Source organism: Panulirus ornatus, chromosome 14 (genome assembly GCF_036320965.1).
Source record: "Panulirus ornatus isolate Po-2019 chromosome 14, ASM3632096v1, whole genome shotgun sequence".
NCBI lineage: Eukaryota > Metazoa > Arthropoda > Malacostraca > Decapoda > Palinuridae > Panulirus > Panulirus ornatus.
The window spans coordinates 4259525-4282072 of NC_092237.1; the positions used below are offsets into that span (position 1 = coordinate 4259525).

Consider the following 22548-nt stretch of genomic DNA (forward strand, 5'->3'; position numbering starts at 1 on the left):
CTCCATGTATCTTCACTATTTCTGCACGCCTTGTTCATCTCTCTCATTCATACTCCACTGCTACCACACCCCTCTGTTACACTGTTTTTCCTTACACATTTAACCCTTCTTGTCATTCCAATATTTCAGGTACATGCAGTGAAGAATATACCATAGAAGCCTCCATTAAAGATTGCACAACTCAAGTATTTCCATGCAATGCACTGAATGATTATGAAGGAAACCGATTAAGAAAATGAATGAAATGCTATATCATTTGTTAGGATATTTCATTACTTTGCAGTTTTTATCATAAGCTGGAAGTGAATTCTGTATATATTTATATTGCTCCAAGACCAATTTCTTGAAAGGGTGCTGGAACTCCATGATGCCCTAGAAGCCCTGTAGCTCCAAGGGCTTCTTCCTGAAGTACTTCCTGAAGTAGGGAAATGATGGACTCCATACACCTGCACAAGCAGCATCACTCATGGAGAGAAGCATTCTTTTAATTTGTTAATTTTCTTGAAAGAACTTGAATTGCTAGGTATCAATAGAAGGTTGACATTTTCCATGAAGAAAGAGATGCTTTTACTTTCAGACATAATACTTTTATTTTTCATCATTTTGAATTGAGAATATTTCATTTGTGGTTGGTGATAGTGGGAAAATGGAGTTATTCATGTAGATGCTCCATTATTGTGAGGTGGTTTGATTGAGTAAGTAATGAAAGGGTAAGAGAGATGTGTGGTAATAAAAAGAGTGTGGTTGAGAGAGCAGAAGAGGGTATATTGAAATGGTTTGACGAAGAGGATATATGTGTCAGAGGTGGAGGGAACTAGAAGTGGGGGACCAAATTGGAGGTGCAAGGATGGAGTGAAAAAGATTTTGAGCGATCAGGGCCTGAACATACAGGAGGGTGAAAGGCGTGCAAGGAATAGACTGAACTGGAATGATGTCAGTGGATTGAACCAGGACATGTGAAGCATCTAGGGTTAACCATGGAAAGTTTTGTGGGGCTTGGATGTGGAAGGGGAGCTGTGGTTTCAGTGCATTACACATGACAGCTAGAGACTGAGTGTGGACAAATGTGGCCTTAGTTGTCTTTTCCTAGTGCTACCTTGCATGAGCGCAGGGGGAGGGGGATGCCATTTCATGTGTGGGTGGAGTGGCGACAGGAATGGATGAAGGCAGCAAGTATGAATATGTACATGTGTATATATGTATATATTTGTGTATGTATATGTATGTATACATTGAAATGTTTAGGTATGTATATGTGCATGTGTGGGCATTTATGTATATACATGTGTGTGTGGGTGGGTTGGGCCATTCTTTCATCTTTTTCCTTGCTCTACCTTGCTGACACGGGAGACAGTTACAAAGTATAGTAAATATATAAGTATTGATTTAGATGATATTTGCAAGCAAATTTTGAAAAGTTTACAGAAGACCACTTGGACTTTGTCTCTTATAAAAGAAGTGATGGGCCTCTCTCATTTCATTTACTTGTATCATCTCACTCCAGTTTAATGCACTTTGTTGATCCCTGAAAAATTGCCATTGTTTCATTTCATTACTTTTTGTTTTCCCTCATTTTCTGAGCTTCTGCTCTCTGTATATTGTCATTAATTTCCCCATTGTTGCTCCCTGTATCATCTGTTATCTTTCTTTTACTAAGTAATTTCTGCTTTTCTAATGATCATTTGATGAGGAAACATTTGCAATGTCTTATATTGTAGGGTGAAAGTATTATTTTTAATTGATAACAGGAGCATGATGATAATTTGTAGTGTTTAGGTAAGAATTGCCATGCACTGCTGTTGTTCTTTTAATATGGGAACTGCCATTTATGGTACACAGCACTGTAGTTAGAGGAATTGAAATGTCAGTGATGATAGACCAGTAAGTGAACCTAAGGTAAACGTTTGTCGTCTGAGATTGATGCTCCTGGAAAAAGATGGGTACAGGGAGAAGTCATATCTCTTACAGCTTTTGTATATCCATTTTGATTTTAACAAATTAAGGCATACAAGCGTTTATGGGGTGAGGTTATGTGGGAATGATTTTCTCGAAGCTGTATATTCCTTATCTACCCTATTATAATGGGAATAGAGTATTTAATGATTGTAGTATAGAGTAGTTAAAGATAACTACCTACAGTAATATGGCTGCTACGAATGCTTTGTTTTTCGTTTCAGATTGCCAAAAACACTGCTTTTCCTGTCAATGGTGTGTATCACCCTTGTAATGCCATCCCTGAAGGAGCATCTTCATCAGCCCCATCCATTGGAGGAGGTGAGGGAGTCTGTGATGGAGGTGGAGGAGGAGGAGGGGTGGGAGTAGTGACCTCTACTGCAGAGGATGAAGGAGTACCACTCACAGTGTCTCCACCAGTCCGGACTGGAATTGAAGTAGGGCGTGAGTGTGCTGAGGCAGCTAATACGCTTGTAGGAATGCAACAGAGAAACCCAGGTGAGATGGCTGTATGTTGTAGGACCTGGTGAAAAACATCACCAAGCAAAATTCTCCTTCAAGAATGCAAGATTAGCTTTCTGCATCTGTATTTGATCGTAACTTCATGTCTCTTGAATTAGTTACTTTTCTTTTTGATTAAAGTTTCGCATCTTGGAAGACTGAGCGGAAGCTACCAATACATTAAAATATTCTTGGGAGAACAGTGCACCAGCATGATTTAGTACAGTAGATTTTTGATATCTGGGCTTTTTATCTGTGTAGAGGTACAAAAGAAACCTAAGTGCATGTTGACTGTATTAACTTAAAAGAAATAGCTAATTGCAATAATGCATGGATCATCTCGGTCAGTTATTAGGTTAATAACTGGAATTGGTTTGAACATAATTAAAGTTTATTTGGTTACTGGTAGGCGATAGTCCCCTCAGACATTAGGTGTCTATCTTTCTATTGATTAGTCTGTTATCATTTACCTCATTCTTCTCTGTATGGGATAACATGAATACCAACATTTACCCTGTGCAGGAGTCAGTTTTACAGAGCACGAGCCCATGAGCTAGTATAGGGCAGGGCCACTTAATATCCTGCAGTAAGCTTTCTAGACATCTAGATTGTCTGTACTATATGCTGTGGGAAAAGTAACTTTAAGGAAGTCTAATGAATTATTTGGATAGTATTGTATGTTACTTTGTTGCTGCACTATGTGCTGTGGGGAAAGTAACTTTAAGGAAGTCTAATGAATTATTTGGATAGTATTGTATAAGAGTCCTTTGAAAATATTTGATAAAACAGATCATATGTTAAAGATAGTGTACTAGAAGGCACAATCATGATGGCATAGGAGCTCTGCTCACTGGTAAAGTTCTCAATAATGGATATTCAAGTACACAGAAACGAGCCAGGACACACTTAGGCCTGCAGTAGGGAAATGAAATTAAAGCATAAATTTTGAAAACTTTCTGTATTATTAAGTCACTGAAAAACACCAAAGTCATTGGATAAGGCACTATCTGTATGCAGTCATATTTTCATGTACAGCATTTTGCGGATTGAAAAATCTTGGCTGTGGCACATCGCTTAGAACATGGAATCACGCAGTTCTTAAGTTAACATTTGTGTTTGGTGAAGAATGAGCACCAGGTCAAAGAATTCCAGTATGGAAGTGTTAGGTTATACAATCTATTTTAGGAGGTCAGGAGATGGATTTCATTAATAGAATAAGAGTTCACATTAGAATAAGCTGTTGTTCAAGAATCTAAGAAAGACAGACAACTCCAAACTTTCTTAACTTATCGGGATCAAATTGTCAGTTAAAGAATTATTGCCTGTGATGATAAGAAACACTCGAGTGTTACCGTTGAAAAGGAAGGGATGATTCAACAAGAATTCTTTTTTTGAGTCTGTCTTGTACTCTAGAGTTGTGGAATCATCTTGGAGACCAGATGGCATATCACTATCAAATTGCTTTGTTTTGGAATGCCAGCTGGTATTCTTTGTCATAGATAGTGTGCTGGTTTGTATGAAATGAGATCATGTATTGCATTCTGGCTGAATTATATATCTTTCAGGATTCCATTTTCAGAGGTACTGTATCATGCATACTTTTGACTATTTGAACTTCAGTTCATCACCAGTGATTGTTGTGTTTCAGCAGACTTTGATTTTGTTATCTGTTCTTACTGATTCTCTCACCCAGAATTTTTCATTGACATTTGCAGAACCCTTCCTTTTCTAGGATTATAGTTTCATAGGATAAGTGAGACTTTGACGCACTTAAATTCTTGTTCTTAGCACACAAGGGAATGATATGGATGGCAACACGTTTCCAAACCTTTGACCTCCTAACTTGTACTGAGTTGGTATCCATTTATATCTAGATAGACAGTGGGAAGGAGTTCCCAGGTGGTCAAGCTGGGAGAGATTGTCTGTTTGTCTATCTCTCTAGTATCATTTAATCCACTTCTCTGTACTGCACTGTACATTAGATTGATTGAGTGAATACATCATCTAAGTTTGCTCACACTCACACATCCACTGCATATGTCCATAGTACTGAAATAAACATAGACTTGCACAATGTTACAAGCACTTCTTCATTTTTCACTTTGTATATGTGATATGAACTTTATTTGTCAAGAGAGACTAACATCTCTGTTTACATCGTCACCTTAAACAAAGAAACTCCATCTTTCTTGGTGAGGTGGGGGATGGCATTTTGTTGAGCAACCCGGTCACCACATCAGTCCATATGTTTAGCAGCCTACCTTTTTTCTCCATTCCTTCAACTACATTACCACATATATTATATAGTCACCAGTTATATACCATTTATTTTACATTACACTTGTAAAGACTTTCATTCATGTGTCTGTTCATTGATTTCTTCAGAAATCTTTTGTTATTCACTCCTTATTCCATCTCTCTGATTCCAGCAAAAATACACTGTGTAAATTATCCTCTGTTTCAAAAGAATTATTTGATAAAGATCATTACTTATTTCTGATATAAGCAAAAAAAATAGAACATTTCCTGATACAGTGAAGGTAGAATATCTAAAATGGCATCAGAACTATTTACATTTCAAAAATAGTGCAGTTATTTTTACCAGTTATGGTTCATGAATTACTTCATCTTAAAAGTATTAAAGAGATATTTATGAAGCCTGTTATTTTTCTTTTCGCACATGAAGGTAAGCCACTTGATTTATGAGACTTACTAGAATAAACTTAAGATTTCCCAAAAATGAATGCATCATAATTTTGTATCATATTCCTTTTTTGTAATCAGATGGTAAGCAACCATTTTTTTTTCTTTTTTGCTTGTTGTTTCTCATGTCGTGAGGTAGCATTATGAAAAGATGAAAACTAGCCTTATTTGCACACATACATATGTTTGTAACTTTTTTTACTTCCTGTATGCTTGCTTTGTGTGAGTTTGTGATTATAATACTTTAACGTTACCAGAAACATAGCCTTGATCATAATACGTTAGCTTTTGCAGACACATAACTTTGGTTATAAAACTCTAACTTCCAAAAATATAACTCTGGTAATAACACTTAGATATTGTCAAGAAAAGATACCTGTGATTGTAAATCTTTAATGTTGTCAAAGATATAACAATGATTGCAATACTTTCACTTTGCCAAACTTTTTCTGACTTTCAATCTTAGAAATGTTTTGCGAACCTGCTGAAGAACCAGTTGCTCTGTACTGCATAGTATTAATATTATATTGTTTTTTTACTTTCATTTGTTTCTTTTAATCAGAGCATGGCAATTTTTTACATACTTAAGTGAGTTGTTTCTTCTGTATGTTCTTCTGTATGTAAAAGCTAGTAAGATTAAGTGATTCGCTTCCTGCAACACAATGATGAAGGTAAGGAATGCATAGTTAATCCATAGTTTTAAGATTTTGTTGAATTCTTTATATCAGAGGCTACCTTGGAATTTCAAGGTTTCTTTTCATGTTAAAGCATTATGAATTGTAATTAAAATGACACCTCATTCCTTAGACTTTATATTATATGCTCAGCGTGTTTTTTTACTTGTCCAAAAGCTATGTTTTACAAATGCTTTAGCATTTACTGGTAAGGAATATTGTAACCCCCACAGTAAAACCCTGGTCAGGTAGAATGACTGATAATCAAGAATATACCTATGTTTTTGAAATAGAATGCTTGCTAGAATACCAGAAATGCATTTAAACCTTAATAAGCTAGTCTGCACAGTTTGTTGATTAAGTTAATAAGAAATAGTTATTTGGTGAATAATGATTAGTGGCCATGATAAATAATACCAGCAATGATAGTAAATTCTTCATTGATATTTTTCAAACAGTTTTGCCATTTCCTGCTTTCTTGCATTAATGAGGTGGCACAAAGGACAGCCTTATTTCCTCTCAATTGTTCTGTATATAATGCACTGAAACCAGAGCCCCTAGTCCACAGCAAAGTTCTACAGACCTTTCAAAGGTTTCCCTTTACTGACTCATATGCCCTGGTTTAACCCATTTATAGCATGTTCCTTCTGTATACCATATTGCTCTTATTCCTTCTAACCCATGTATGCCATTCACCTCCTGTATGTTTGGGCTCTGTAGACTCAGTCTCTTTCTCTCCATCTTCATATTAGTCAGCCCCTCCCTCTTACTCCCTCCACTTGTGACACGAGAACCCTTTAGTCACATTGCCTTTACTTTTCCTCTCCATATATCCTAATCATTCGTCAGTTTGTCTTTCCCTCTTCCTTTCCATGTATCCTAATCATTTTATCTATCCAGTTCATATCCCCGTCATACTATGATTGCTTCTTCGTTCCTCTCGTAAACAGTGACTCACCTCCGCCTCTGTAGTTCTTTATGCTGCCAGTCCACTCCCATGCATCTAAAACACTCCACTTCCTTAGAGTCCTTCCAATTCAGAATTACATTCAGATCACCGTCTTTTACCTCCTTGCTGTAACTCATTATCTGATGCCACTCATAGATAAGATTGATAAGCTGGAATATGGAAGAAAGAGAAAATCTACTTGTTTTCAGATCATATTCAGATTTTTGAGTTTTCTTTTTAACTTTATCTCATGTATCTGATGTGCATTTTATTTTATTTTTTATTTTATTTTTATTTTTTTTCATTTGCGCTACCTCGCTAACGCAGGAGACAGCGACAAAGCAAAATAAAATAAATAATAATAAATTGGAGGTCGAAAGATGGAGTGAAAAAGATTTTGTGTGATCGGGGCCTGAACATGCAGGAGGGTGAAAGGAGGGCAAGGAATAGAGTGAATTGGAGCGATGTGGTATACCGGGGTTGACGTGCTGTCAGTGGATTAAATCGGGGCATGTGAAGCGTCTGGGGTAAACAATGGAAAGCTGTGTAGGTATGTATATTTTGCGTGTGTGGACGTATGTATATACATGTGTATGGGGGTGGGTTGGGCCATTTCTTTCGTCTGTTTCCTTGCGCTACCTCGCAAATGCGGGAGACAGTGGCAAAAAAAAAAAAAAAAAAAAAAAATCTGATGTGCATATTTTCAGTGATATAGAAATGAAATGGAAAGATGTATTTCTGGTCTAATATGGCTTTTGTTCTGAATAAACATTAAATTGATAATGCCCAAGGAATTTTGCTCCATATATATTTCATTACAGTTCCTTACAGATTTTATGTAAAGAGTGATTATACATCTTAGAATATTATGTTAATTATTTATTCCCATAAGTATGGAATCTTGTAGAATTTGTGTTCATTTACTGTAGGGTTTTACTGTAATATAAGCACTAACGCTTTATTGGATGCCACTCGGATTTTGATACAGCTGTAGGTAAACCTCACATGCTTTATTTTTGCTTGGTGTCATCTGGATCTAACCTTGCTCTATTAAAACATATATTTTTAATCTTTTGTGATACACATTGCATTGTAATATGAATATACTAAGTTTTGTCACTGTTATATAAGAACAAGTGCAGTGGCTATGTTGGGATTTTGAAGTTTTATGTTTCTGTTTCCAGTTCCATGTTCTGTAGTCCCTCCAGACAATGTCGTACCAGAAACTTCTTACTCCAGCTCTGAAGATGAAGACTTCTTTGATGCTGATGATTTTACCAGTACCACTCCATCACAGAGCCCTAGGTGAGTACAGGCTCCTTTATTCATTCCAAGTGAAGATTTAGTAACATCTCAGTTCTCTCCCATTTGTATGGTTCAGGTTTCATTTCGTATCTCTTAACCTCAAGAAGGAAAGGGGTAGTTTTAATGGGATTGGAGATGAGGTCAAACATCAAGAACATAGAACTTCCATCTAGTGACGTTTTTGTTTATAAAATTTCTAAGCTAGTTAGGTGTAGGGTAGGGGAATTTTAGGTATGACTGAGAATTGTAATACTTAAACTAGAAATGAAGGATTACACAGAGGAACAGACAACAAATTTGCTTTACATTTGTGATCACCATGCATCAGTCGATGACAGAGATTATAATTCATTGCAACCACTTAAAGTTTCCTAGGATGGAAAGTAGTCATTAATTTTTTTTGATTGGTGTTTGTGGGAACCTTAGAAGTTCCCATATCTGTGTAGAATCATATATTTTGCCCTAAAAATGCATTAGAGTTAGTGTTTGGGAGACCTAACAATGCATGAATGAATGTTTCATCAAGTACTTTCAGGAACTCTTGTAGATAATTTGATATTGTTTCCCCACAATAATTATTTTCGTTTTTACGCACCCTTGATTGTCACCAAAATTCAGTTGTTCACTTTGCATAGGCAGTTGAAACAAAATCACAACTGTGTATGAATAAAACCCTTTAAACATCAAAGCTGTTCAAATTCACATATGAACCAATCACTTTCAGTCATTAAACAGACTTAAACCAGTTGTTTAAGTTCTAATGGAATTACCTTTGTGAAAAGTAGTTATTGTGTTTTTAAACATCGTTTACTTTATGATCATGCATCACACGAAATGGGGAAGAAAAACATGTTCTGGTAACAATAGAATTGTTCAGTATTTCTGTTTATTTATGAATTTACTGGGATGAAAGTATAATAAGCTTGTGAGCTGCCTTTGTTATTAGTATTTCCTTTTTTCATAGAATTCACTTAAAAATCAGTAAAGTATACCTGAGCATGTGTTGGGATAGAATTTCATTTTATATTTTGTACTTGAAAAGTATATTTTACTGTAGATTGTTATGGATATCTTTTTTGTGAAATACGTATCATAGTTGAAGACTTCAAGACAGTATGGAGCCATAATTTTCTTAATCTGAAAAGGAGTGGTATTTTTGTGTTAGTATTTTAGCAGGCCCAATATTCATTGAGTCATTTTGAATTCATATTTTAGAAAATTTATTACTCAAATGATGATAGGGACGTATTTGTCATGTAGCATGAAGGACTCCAATTATGAAATTCCAACATAGAACCCAGGTGTGTAGCTAAGGATTTTGTTTTTCTTAGTTTTTGTTAATAAGCAAAATGCCTGGAGGAGCACCATACACAGACCAGTTTTGTATGGAAAGTATACCCGATTGTCGTCATTAGTTCTGTGAGAGTTTGATTTGTTATATATACCAGAGCTTGGATGGTCTCTCACATATGAAAGAAGTCTTATGATATTCACTTCATTTAGAGAACAAAGAAAATTATTTCTTAGTGTTCTTTCCTAGCAATACTTCCAAGCGATTTGGGCCTCGTGATCAAGTGCCCCAGAAAACTTGATATCAGCTTTTATAAGACAAGTGAATATTACAGCACATGATAGTGCTTTAGGTTTAGGAATATGAATTTGCTTTATTCTTGCTTTGATTGAGAGTTAAGGTTTATATTATTGATTTTATGGGAAGTTTGGGATTTAGTAATATCCAGTTTTTATTTTTACAGTATTGTATTATATAGTTTTATTATTTTTTCTATTTTTTTTCTTGCTTATGGCATCAATCAGGTCTCTGATACTTACTTCCTTGTGAAAGTATTTGCTTGTTCATAGTAGGGAATATGCATTAGCTGATGTATTATGGCACTTAAGATTTTACATACCATGAGCAAGTTCTCGTAATCAGTCACACTAGGAATGTGGAAAATTTTCATTCCAAGCTTCTGTTAGGCATATTATACATTTTCAGATTTTTTTTAAATGTCATACAGAGAGGTGCAATATTCCTTAAGTGCTTCTTGAGTAAAATGGCTCAGTTGCCTCACTTACCTTTCAGCTGTATCTTTCCTTCAATCAAAGATCCCATCACTCCAATATCTTCTCTTTTTAAGTATCATTTCATTGCTTGAACATATTTTTCTTTATAACCAACTCTTGTCACTTTCCTCTCTCAAGAAAGACTTTCAGGTTGCTTATTGACCACATATGTTTGTTAGTTTTACAGTTGTTACCTTGTAAATATGGTTTGTTTGGCAGCCCATCACAAAAAGGTATATAGCACAAAATCTATTCTTGAATTGGCTTTATGCTTTACTTAGTATGGAAAATCATACTTTAATGTGGACACTTTGACCCTCATGTTTTCTAGAAAGCTATTTTAGCATTTCATATAAGTCCTTTACTACACTTGTTAGTGGCACTGATGAATCATTTGGATTTAATGCAGGTCACTTGAATGTATTTGATGTAAACAAAGTCTTTAAAACTTTCATATTTCAGTACATTTACTGTGAGATGTGTATATACCTTTTTAATGTTGTTATAACTTGACATAAAAATGTGTCTGTAGTCTTGTCTCCACCTACTGTTTAATTTTTTTTTTGTGAGTTGGATGATATTAAGACATATATTCATATTTATTCTTGTTTTGTATATTTTCCAATTGAATGCTATAAATAACCATGGTATAAAAGGATGTTAAATATTTTGTAATGTGCTGTGCATGAACCTAAGGTTCTAATGTGAAATGATTTCTTTTCTTCTTCTTTCTTATACTTTGTCGCTGTCTCCCGCGTTTGCGAGGTAGCGCAAGGAAACAGACGAAAGAAATGGCCCAACCCCCCCCATACACATGTATATACATACGTCCACACACGCAAATATACATACCTACACAGCTTTCCATGATTTACCCCAGACGCTTCACATGCCTTGATTCAATCCACTGACAGCACGTCAACCCCGGTATACCACATCGCTCCAATTCACTCTATTCCTTGCCCTCCTTTCACCCTCCTGCATGTTCAGGCCCCGATCACACAAAATCTTTTTCACTCCATCTTTCCACCTCCAATTTGGTCTCCCTCTTCTCCTCGTTCCCTCCACCTCCGACACATATATCCTCTTGGTCAATCTTTCCTCACTCATTCTCTCCATGTGCCCAAACCACTTCAAAACACCCTCTTCTGCTCTCTCAACCACGCTCTTTTTATTTCCACACATCTCTCTTACCCTTACGTTACTCACTCGATCAAACCACCTCACACCACACATTGTCCTCAAACATCTCATTTCCAGCACATCCATCCTCCTGCGCACAACTCTATCCATAGCCCACGCCTCGCAACCATACAACATTGTTGGAACCACTATTCCTTCAAACATACCCATTTTTGCTTTCCGAGATAATGTTCTCGACTTCCACACATTCTTCAGGGCCCCCAGAATTTTCGCCCCCTCCCCCACCCTATGATCCACTTCCGCTTCCATGGTTCCATCCGCTGCCAGATCCACTCCCAGATATCTAAAACACTTCACTTCCTCCAGTTTTTCTCCATTCAAACTCACCTCCCAATTGACTTGACCCTCAACCCTACTGTACCTAATAACCTTGCTCTTATTCACATTTACTCTTAACTTTCTTCTTCCACACACTTTACCAAACTCAGTCACCAGCTTCTGCAGTTTCTCACATGAATCAGCCACCAGCGCTGTATCATCAGCGAACAACAACTGACTCACTTCCCAAGCTCTCTCATCCCCAACAGACTTCATACTTGCCCCTCTTTCCAAAACTCTTGCATTTACCTCCCTAACAACCCCATCCATAAACAAATTAAACAACCATGGAGACATCACACACCCCTGCCGCAAACCTACATTCACTGAGAACCAATCACTTTCCTCTCTTCCTACACGTACACATGCCTTACATCCTCGATAAAAACTTTTCACTGCTTCTAACAACTTTCCTCCCACACCATATGTTCTTAATACCTTCCACAGAGCATCTCTATCAACTCTATCATATGCCTTCTCCAGATCCATAAATGCTACATACAAATCCATTTGCTTTTCTAAGTATTTCTCACATACATTCTTCAAAGCAAACACCTGATCCACACATCCTCTACCACTTCTGAAACCACACTGCTCTTCCCCAATCTGATGCTCTGTAATAATTGAAAGGGTACTGAGTAGTGGGATGAAGTAAAAATGCTTATTTAAGAGAAAGGGGAGGCATTTAGGCAGTAGTTGCAGGGAAGGATTACTAATGTTTGGAGATGCATTTAAATGTGGCAGGTCAGTAAGGTGCAGGGCTTGAAAAAGAGGTGTGAGAGTTGGGGTGAGTGAGTGCTGGTAAATTTTAAGGAGAATAAGAAGGATGTGTGCCACTCAAGAGAATATATAGGTACATTGTTGAATGGGGCAAAAGGGGAAGTGGTAACAGGGATGAAGTGAGGAGGAGATGGAGTATTTGTAAGGACTGTTGAATGTGTTTGATGATAATGTGGCAGATTTAGGGTCTTTGGGTAGGAGTGACATGGAAAGTGAGAGATTTATGGAGTGGTTCACTGAAGAGAGGAGTTGGTGAAAGCCTTACGTAGAATAAAATGTGGCAAGGCAGCTGGAGTGGATGGTATTGCTGTTGAATTTATTAAGAAAGGGGGTAACTGTATTTTTGATTGGTTGATTAGGATTTTCATTGTATGTATGGATCATTTTGAAGTACCTGATGATTGGCACAGTGCATTTATAGTGTCATTGTATAAAGGCAAGGGGGGGATAAAAGTGAGTATTCAGACTATAGAGGTTTAAGTTTGTTGAGTGTACCTGGTAAGATGTGTGGGAGGGTAGTGATTGGGAGGTTGAAGGCATGTACAGAGCATCAAATTGGGGAGGAGCAGTGTGATCTCATAAGTGATAGAGGATGCGTGGATCAGTTGTTTGCTTTGAAGAGTGTGTGTGAGAAATACTTAAAAAGATGGATTTGTATATGACATTTTGTAGATCCGGAGAAAGCTTATGATAGGGTATATAGGGATGCCTTATGGAACTGAAGAATATATGGTGTGGGAGAAAAGCTGCTAGAGGCAGAGAAGTTTTTACCAAGGGTATAAGTAGGAAGAGAGGAGAGTGAATGGTTCCATGTGAAGAATGATTTGCTGAAGGGATGAGTGATGTCACCATGGCTGTTTAATTTGCTTATGGATGGGATGGTGAGGGAGATAAGTGAAAGAGTCTTTGAGAGAGGAGTGAGTCTACGGTCCATAGGGGATGAGAAGGTATAGGAAGTGAGTAAGTAATCGTTTGCTAATGATACAGCATGGGTGGCAGATTTGAGTGTAAAACTGCAGAAGTTGTTGACTCAGTTTGGGAGGGTTTGTGAAAGGAGGAAGATGAAAGGAAATGTGAATAAAAGCAAGGTTATTAGGGTTAGGAGAGTTGAGGGATGGGTTAGTTGGGGTATGAGTTTGAATAGAGAAAAATTGGAGGAAATGAAGTGCTTAGATTAGATAGTGGGAGTGAACATGGTAGCAAATGGAACCATGGAAGTGGGTGATAGGGTTGTGAGTGAACAAAGATTCTGGAAGCATTGATGAATGTGTGGAAAGAGAGGTCATTATCTGGGAGGGCAAAAATGGGTATGTTTGAAAGTATAATGATCCCAACATTATTATATGGATGCAAGGCATAGGCTATAGAGAAGACTGTGCAGTTGAGTCCTGGTGGGTGTGTTGGAAATGAAACATTTAAGGACTATGTGGTGTGAGATTGTTTGATTGTGTAAGTAATGATAGGGTAAGAAAGAGGTGTGGTAATAAAACAAGTGTGGTTGAGAGAGTTGGAGAAGTTATTTTAATATTGTTTGGACATATGTAGAGAATGAGTGGGGAAAGTTTAACAAAGAGTATATATCTGTCAAAAATGGAGGGAACAAGGAGAACAGGGAAAAGACCAAATTGGAGATCGAAGGATGAAATGAAAAAATTACCGAGTGATTGGGGCCTGAACATGCAGGAATGTGAAAGGCAGACACGGGAAAGCGTGAATTGGAAAGATGTTGTAAATGAGATGACATCTTATCAGAAGACTTAACTGGAGTTGTGAAGTGTCCATGGTAAATCATGGAATGGTCTATGGGGTCTGGTTGTGGTTAGTGAGCTGTGGCTTCAGTGCCTTACGTAAGACAGCTAGAGAATGGATGCGAGCAGATGCAGCCTCTCTTCATCTGTTCCTGGCGCTACCTTGCTAATGCGGGAAATGACGATCAAGTATTGTATGGAATATTTGATTTATTGTTATAAAGGGGTAAGGAATCTGCATCCAAATTTTGCCAAACATTTGAATGATAAATGATGTTTTATAGGAAGACTATTCATACAACTTTTGTGAATCAAATCGAGTTCATATGGATTACAATATCCAGACAATACCTGCAGTTACTAACCAGGAATTTTGGTATTTTTTGGTAATCTTCAGATTGCCAGTAGATTCATCAAATGATCATAATTAGTTAATGCATATATGTCTTAAATGAATGTTTAATAGCATGAGCTGTGTGCTTGAATTGATGTATTTTTATGTTATAGTGCAAGTTGTATTGTGATTTTCTAACAAAGTTGTCTGTGCAAGTGCTCATTGTGTGGTTACTCGATGTTTTATATGCCACTGTATAATGTGCTTGTGTTTGTGTTTCTATTTTAATAAGGATTGAAAAGTTAGATAATTGGCACTATGGTTTTATGCTAGTTTCCAATTTTCTGGTGGACAGGGACAAAGAAATTCTCAGTTCAGAAAACGTTAAGCCCTCTCTTACATATCCAGAAGAGAAATTTGTTATTAATCTGTTACAAATGTGATTGATATTTTATTTTTGTTGCCAACTTTACAGTTGCAATGAAGGGTGAATGAAATGATTAGTTTAATATAATTGGGGAAATACCGTACCGCTAGTATAACCAGGCAAAACATGCAAAACATCCCCACTCTTTTATCTGTAAGTTGATCTAATTAGTGCTGAATTGTGGTTCAGTTTTTTGTCTCCCTAAAGTAGAAGATACAAACTTCAGCATGAATAGTTACTTTGCTGCCCCATAAACTTAACCTTACTCATGAAACCATTACTCTTCATGCATTTGCACTTAAGACTATGTATTATTCTTCAAAACTGTTAGCACTATAATGTATGACTGTATTACTTATCATGACTGTATTATTCATTTTATAGTACTTTCAGCACTATAACTAATGATTATAAGTTTCATGATAATGTTTTACTTAATATTACAATCATTTACATATAGGACTCTATTATATCCAAGGACACTTTGCCATCGCTCATACTCATTCCTAGTATTGCTTATCAGGACACTGTTACTCAGTAGAGTACTGTATTACTTCCAGAAGTCTGTGTGGTTCTCAGGACGTGGCATCAAACATAAGGATACTGTTTATCCAGTCATAAAACTGTATTACCTCTGTGGTACTGTAATGTACCTAATAATTCTATAATCCTCTTCAGAACTGCTTTCTGTCTTCACAACAGGATAAACATTTATAACTGCATTATACTCATAACAGTGTTTGTAAGGCATTGAATTGTACATTAGTGTAATGTAACAAACCAGAACACTATAAAACTCTCAGGCCATTACATTGATCTCTGTTGTATACTGACGTCATTGCATGACCCTCTAGAACTCTGCACTTGTATAGAATATTGTAGTACTCCTTAGGAGTACTATTCCTCTAGATTCTCAAGTTGAGTACCCCTTAGTTATGTAGACAAAAGACTTTTTTACCATGAACATATTTGAAATAAAAATGGGACATTCTACTATATCATTGTCTTAAGTGGGGAGAGTCCCTTTGAAGTACTTTGGGTGTGTGCTCTACCGGAATGTGTTTGATAGCCCTGATATAGTTTATTGATAGACTTACTTCTGTCATGAATATATTAGATAGTTAATTTTGAGGTAACTTTAAACATTGCTTGTAATGCTGGGAGATACGAAAATTGTGAAAGAATACCAGATTTTAGACTAAAATTTTAATGAACTTTGCATTCCTCTTGACAGGATGATATAATCAACAAAAATAATGGATATAACTTGGAAAAGCTTCATTAAGATATTCAGAGTAGTTGATGTAACATGTATCAATGCAAAACAGATGTTCATTTTTCCAGAACTAAGCTAAAATAGTGGAACACTGAAATAAAGCACTGCCAATTGTCCAAGAAAGTAGCACATAAGAAACTCAAAGAGAACATAATAAACATGATAGAGTAATATGAAAATTTTCATATATAAACTAAGAAACTTGTGTATCAAAGTAAGCATCACCATGAAGCATACATATATTGCTGAAAACAGCAAAATGTTCCATAGAGTATTTTACAGTCATGTTAGAAGCAGTAGTGTCAGTACTTATCAATAGGTCCATTCATTATGGAAATAAATGACTTGGTTTAAGGCACTGAAAATGTGGCAAAGATTTCAAATTATTTTTTCATATGTATTCACCATTGAAAAAACTTCATGTCCCAGATCCCGTCCCACTGTTGGAGGAAGAGAACATTCACCATGATATACATGTCAGATATTTACTGTCACCCGTAAATGGATTGACTTTAGGGTGGATGTGTGCACATGATGACTTTGTTTTGTCTGTTCTTGCTGATAATCTCTCAAGCAGGAGAGGCATTTGTGTTTGAAAATGGAGTGAAAGTGCATTAACATGATGGATGACCCTAATGAGTTTAATCTGAGGACACTGAAGTTGAAAATGAGATAGTTAAGCCCTTGACTTCTCTTTGCACTAAGTCACATGCTACAGGGAAAGTTCCAGAGCATAGGAAGGTGGCTAATTTAGTGCTGATATTCAAAAAAGTAACAATTCTGCACCTTAAAATTATTGTCCAGTTGGCTTATTTTCATAGTAAACTTATGGAAACTATCATTCAACAAAATTTTAAATCACTTATAGGGTTACCAATTAATCATTGATTCTCAACAGTTTTCAATGAAATAGTTTGTCTTTTGACAAATCTGCTTGATTTCTTCTATGATATAATCAAGTTTATTGAAAGTAAAACAGGTAATGTCATATATTCTAGATTTTACAAAAGCATTCAGTAAAGTTTCATTTCAAAGAATTCTAGTTAAAGACCAAACAGCCAGCATTCTTTCTCCCTCAGTCCTAACAAAAATAGCCCAGCGGCATCTTTCTTGTTTATTCTCCTCCAGTTTCTCACATTTACTGGTATTTTATACTTTAAGTTGCCTACATCAGATAAACTACAGTAATTGTTATAAATTTGATTACTGGTAGGATGCCATTAGAACCATCTTACCTTACCAACAGTTTCATAGACAGCATTTTTTTACATTTTTGGTTTCCATTTGTTGAATTTTTTCCTGTAGAGTTTGCACAGTATTTTCTGCTTTAGTAAACTGTTTTATCTACAGTATCATGAAACAGTTTAGCAAAAGAAATACTTGGTAACAAAATTTTAAACGGAAAATCTAGACACTGGCATTTGTGTGTAGATGAGAGTGTATGTGGTGTTAAAATGATCTTTAACGCCTAAAGATGGTGTTAAAGATTTTTTCGGTTGGTGGATGTAGTTTATGTTGACGACCTTAATTAGTGACCCTGGCAGTTGATAGGCCTAAAACCCAAACAACCAACCAACCATCAAATGACCTATGTGTAATGGCTATTCAAATTGTCTTGTTATAGTATAGACATGGTTGACCCATTTTGTCTTTAGCATGGATGCAAGAAGAAACAAGTTCACAGCAAAGTTCAGACTCTTGAGTAATTGAATATGCAGAACAGACTAACAACTGTGCAGTGGCATGGGAATTTAATGTATCAAAAAAAAAAAAATTGATACTGGAGAAAGCTCTTTGACAACCTAAGCATATGCCAGAAAATAGTGTGCTAACAGAGGAAAGTGTAACAAGTGGCCACAGTTGGAAGTCGAATTGCAAATTATGTAAGTGAAAACCCACAGAATGGATATCGTGCTTCATGAGGATCATTTCGAATATTTGCCTTGAAACTAGCAAGGAAATTAAGCATCACAGATTTATGAAAAATAATTTTGCACTGAAAAGGAGAACGAAAATATCACAGCATCTTCCCTAAGAACTTGACAAGGTTTTAAGAATTTCATAGGTTCACAATCCACCTCTGAGCCCTTCCTATCATGCATGGATTTCAACTAACAAAACTATTACCTACGTATAGGTTGACCCCCTAATTTTTCTGCCTACAAATTTGGTCTTAAAAACTTGAACTATACACGAGCATATACAGTATATACATTATTATTCAGTATGAAAGTCCTCGTATGTAGTTGATTATCCGAATATGATTAGGCATTTTTCAGGCTGAACCAGGAAGTAGTTTAATAAAGGTAGTCTAAGTGATGATAGGAAGGGATGAAGGCTTGGAAATTTGCTTGTCATAAGAGGAGTTAAATAACTCTAGTGGTGTGATACGTGATGAAGCCAGAGGATTCTCAGTGTGATAGCGGAAAGGTTGGATATCGGGCTGTGGGACCAGAGTAGAAAGCCTTGCAGTGTGATTTGAGTTGTGAACTTTAGAAATAATAGATAAAATATTGGGTATTTTGATAGTTCTTTATATTGCAGCTGTCAAATCTTTTGCATCTAAAGTCTACTGCATGAAACAAAGGAAAATAGATCGTCATAGATTATAGTTGTCAGTTGCTGAAACCAAATGGTACATGCTTTCATTGTACATGACACAAGCACCTTCATACGTTAACGAAATCCTCATGCAGAAAATGTTGGACGTAACGTAATCTTCACATAACCGGTCACGCACCATGGCAGCTAAATAGGATAGTGTTAGACATGTACTGGCAACCCATGATCGGTGAGGCTTATTTTTGGAACTCTTGATGATTTGCGTGTAATCTTTGTACCACTTCCACTGCCGCATCCCTTAGCAGTGCTGCACAGAACACCACGGCTTGCCTTACCTTCTCTGTAGGAACGTTAATCTTATGTTCTGAATTTGTCATTTTGGGAAACCCAGTTCTTTGTTCAGTGTATGTAGTAGTTTCTGCAATGCAGCATTCATTCGCTCTAACGTCGAAGTGGTTATTGGAACATGACACTGCTTGCTGGTATGGTGTCTTGGAGGCAGCATAGAGTCCACGACAGGTTGCGATACGTAAGATGGTTTGGTGAACGCTGACAACTCCCTATGTTAACTATGTTGATTGTGAAAATTGCCATTGTGTTAAGGAGAGTCACCTGTGTCGTCGCTGGTGAATACATATATGTTGATTGTTAACAATTAAACGAACGGATGGTTAGCAAGTGCGGTCCAGTTCTTGATAGTAAATTCAAAAGGATTGTCCAGCAGTGTTATATAAGGTTTTAGTAAAAGTTAGTCAGTGATTAGTATATGTGGTGAATCAGTGGTGCTAACAGTTATTGAAAGACAACGAGTTTCGTTAAAATGGTGTTTTGGATGGTGGACAGTGGTTATTGATTGATATAATGAATCATCGTTGTTAACCAGTGTTAAAAATTCACTTTCGTAGAACGTGATAAACTTGAGGATGGGCTTGTGTTTATTTGGATGAGCAACATCTCTTCGTTAAATCCGAAGTGTTTTAACAATGAATTATCGCTTTAATTTAATATTTTATAGATAGACCAGTAGTGTCGACTCGGATGAATACCTCACACACCCATCATTTTATGTGATAGACCCGCAGTGTAGATACTCCTGGTGTTAATATGTGATAAGTGGGCGGTGGTCTGGTGCTGTTTTGTGAACCTAAGGTGTTTTATAGTGCTAATTTTGGAGAGCGGGAGATGACGAGCTGTGAGCCTCTTGCTGCCGTGGACACCCCATGGTCCTTCAGGTAGTCATTTCATTCATTTGTACCAGTATGTATATGCCCTCCAGCTTTTTTTCTGCATGTTATGGAAGTGAAAGCAAGTGCAAAACTTATATTCTGCCAGATGAATATGATTTTTTACGTGTTCATGTTAGTGATTACTCACGAGAGAATGTGTTGATTCACGCCATCCGCTCTCGCTTGTTCGAAACCCTGGAGTTGATTGAAACATATTTCAGTGTTCTATTTATCATAGTTTGACTGTATGCAGATTGTATTATGGAGTTCTAAATTTTTTGAATCTCTAGCGCCATTGGTTCTACCTATATCGCTGTACTAGATTGTAAGATTTTTCTTCCTAGTCGAATATGCTATACCCCTGGAGAGCGTGAAGTGAAATGTCATGTGTCTTCCAAAGATAGAGCTGGCTTATTTTCTTGAGTTGGTTGTCTGGGAGGTTACATGTTTGCTAACCCTCAAAGCAGGACAGTATGACGACCCCTAGGTATGTTGGCGTAACTTTCGAAGCCCTTCCTTCGTATCTAAATTTCATACCATCGTACTTAAACAATTGTGCCCAACGTTCCTATAGTTGTGCTCCGGGACACCCGTTGTGGCGGAAATGCTCCTGAAATTGATTTTGTGTTGATTTGTGGTGTGTAACTCATATTTCTTGAGTTGGTTGTCTGGGAGGTTACATGTTTGCTAACCCTCAAAGCAGGACAGTATGACGACCCCTAGGTATGTTGGCGTAACTTTCGAAGCCCTTCCTTCGTATCTAAATTTCATACCATCGTACTTAAACAATTGTGCCCAACGTTCCTATAGTTGTGCTCCGGGACACCCGTTGTGGCGGAAATGCTCCTGAAATTGATTTTGTGTTGATTTGTGGTGTGTAACTCATATTTCTGGGATCAGAAATACATGAAATGGGGTAGCAAAACCATATCAGCGCGTGTATGCACAATTTTCCATCTGAAAGTTCCCTGTACAGCGTTAATGCTGCTGGTAGTAAGCCTAGCTCGTATTTAATGTGTCTTACCCTTTGTTTTATTCGGCCTGGCCTCTTGTTTCTGTACTGTACCTCAAGCCTCGGAGCTTCCATCAGGCTTATCCTCAGCTTTGTTAGGCCTCGTCTTATAGGCCTAATCTCGCTTTCCGACAAGGTTTGGGCTTCCTTGTTATTCCTCGCCAGGCATAGTAACATTATTTCTTTGCATTGATATACCAACTCTCTGTACCTGGGAATTCGGTACTTATGCTGACATCGCTGAGGCTGCATACACCAGTATATCTAGAATACAACTTGATCATGGTGGTATGACCCTTAGGAATGGTACCGCTGTCAGAGGGTCGTGCTCAAGGGTTTAACTCGAGCTGTCTTTAGACTTCACATGCACTCATCCGAGACGTAACTAGGTATGGGAAAGTATATTAATGTGCATGTATTGGGCGAAATGTCTATCTGTTGTCCGTGGCTCATTTTCAAGTCAGTATGCAACTGTAACAAGGATATGTCATTTGTTCTTGGGCATGGTCAGTTGATAGAAATGAAAGGATGGAAGGGTAAGGGCTTTGAAAGATCTTTTCAGGTTTCATCGTTGCTAGGTAATGGAGATGATTTCGTGGACGTCATTTATTGTTGTAGTTGAAAGTCTTTTAATTTCAACTTTAAGGGCGTTGAAAAGATGTTTCCACTTGAGGGCCATTCCTGACAAGAAATACATATGGGTAACGACTTCCACAGTTCGTAGAGGATAGATACTTGTATGCAAGTTAGGAAGCTAAGAGTCCAGAATCTCTTTCAGTAATGTATTGTATTTGAAATATGATTGTAGTTAGAGACTGTCTCGTGTGGAGATCCTTAAAGAAAGGAAGTGTTGGCTAACGCCTAATAGTATGATGCATTGCTTGTATTTTGTGGATGACAAAATATGGATTTCCAGTTAAAGTTTTTGGTATACTTTTTCAGTATTATGTGAATCGACATGTAATGAAGCTGAGGCCAAGTCATGCCAACGTATCCGAATACGCTCTCTCAGAGTCGGACATCGCGATGATTGGTGGATTTGCCGACTGGGTATGAGCATTTGCTCTACGGAAAAGACCGGGGATTAATTCCTCAAAGGAGTCGCTTTAGGTTATCCTTAAGTGAAGTTTAAAGTCACGTATTTAGTTCATCATTGAAGCTAAACCGTTCGGGAAACTGTTCGTCCACCACAGTGTGGGAGATGAGATTAATAGACCCAAGGGATAAGTGATGAGACTTGTATGGGTAAGATGACATCATAGGTCTGTAGGGAGAAGCCATGAGGAGCAGAACTGTTCAGTGCGTGAGGTTACCAGGGGAAAGACCTTTCAAGGTAATGTTTGTAGAGGTTAGAGAAAGGCTTCGTGGGGTGTGAGACTCGTAATGCTGTAGGGGATGAAACTTAAAAGGCAAGACTACAAGAGATGAGACTTTAGTAGGTTAATGCTGTAAGAGGTGAGACTTCTCTTGTATGAGGTTACAAGGTTAGTGTTCGAGGTACAAGCGAAGTGCA

At 37.2% G+C, this 22548-nt stretch overlaps 1 protein-coding gene across 5 annotated transcripts in view; it reads left to right on the forward strand.

Moving 5' to 3' along the window:
- Positions 1-22548, forward strand: part of LOC139753190 (oxysterol-binding protein-related protein 9) — an 89654-nt gene that overhangs the window by 9704 nt on the left and 57402 nt on the right. For 4 of the 5 annotated variants that reach the window (XM_071669384.1, XM_071669386.1, XM_071669389.1 and 1 more), the window contains exons 5-6: positions 2178-2451; positions 7965-8085. In XM_071669384.1, coding sequence (XP_071525485.1) covers positions 2178-2451; positions 7965-8085 — 395 coding nt within the window. The remainder of the gene's footprint in view (positions 1-2177; positions 2452-7964; positions 8086-22548) is intronic. The other variant, XM_071669388.1, reaches the window with a different exon arrangement.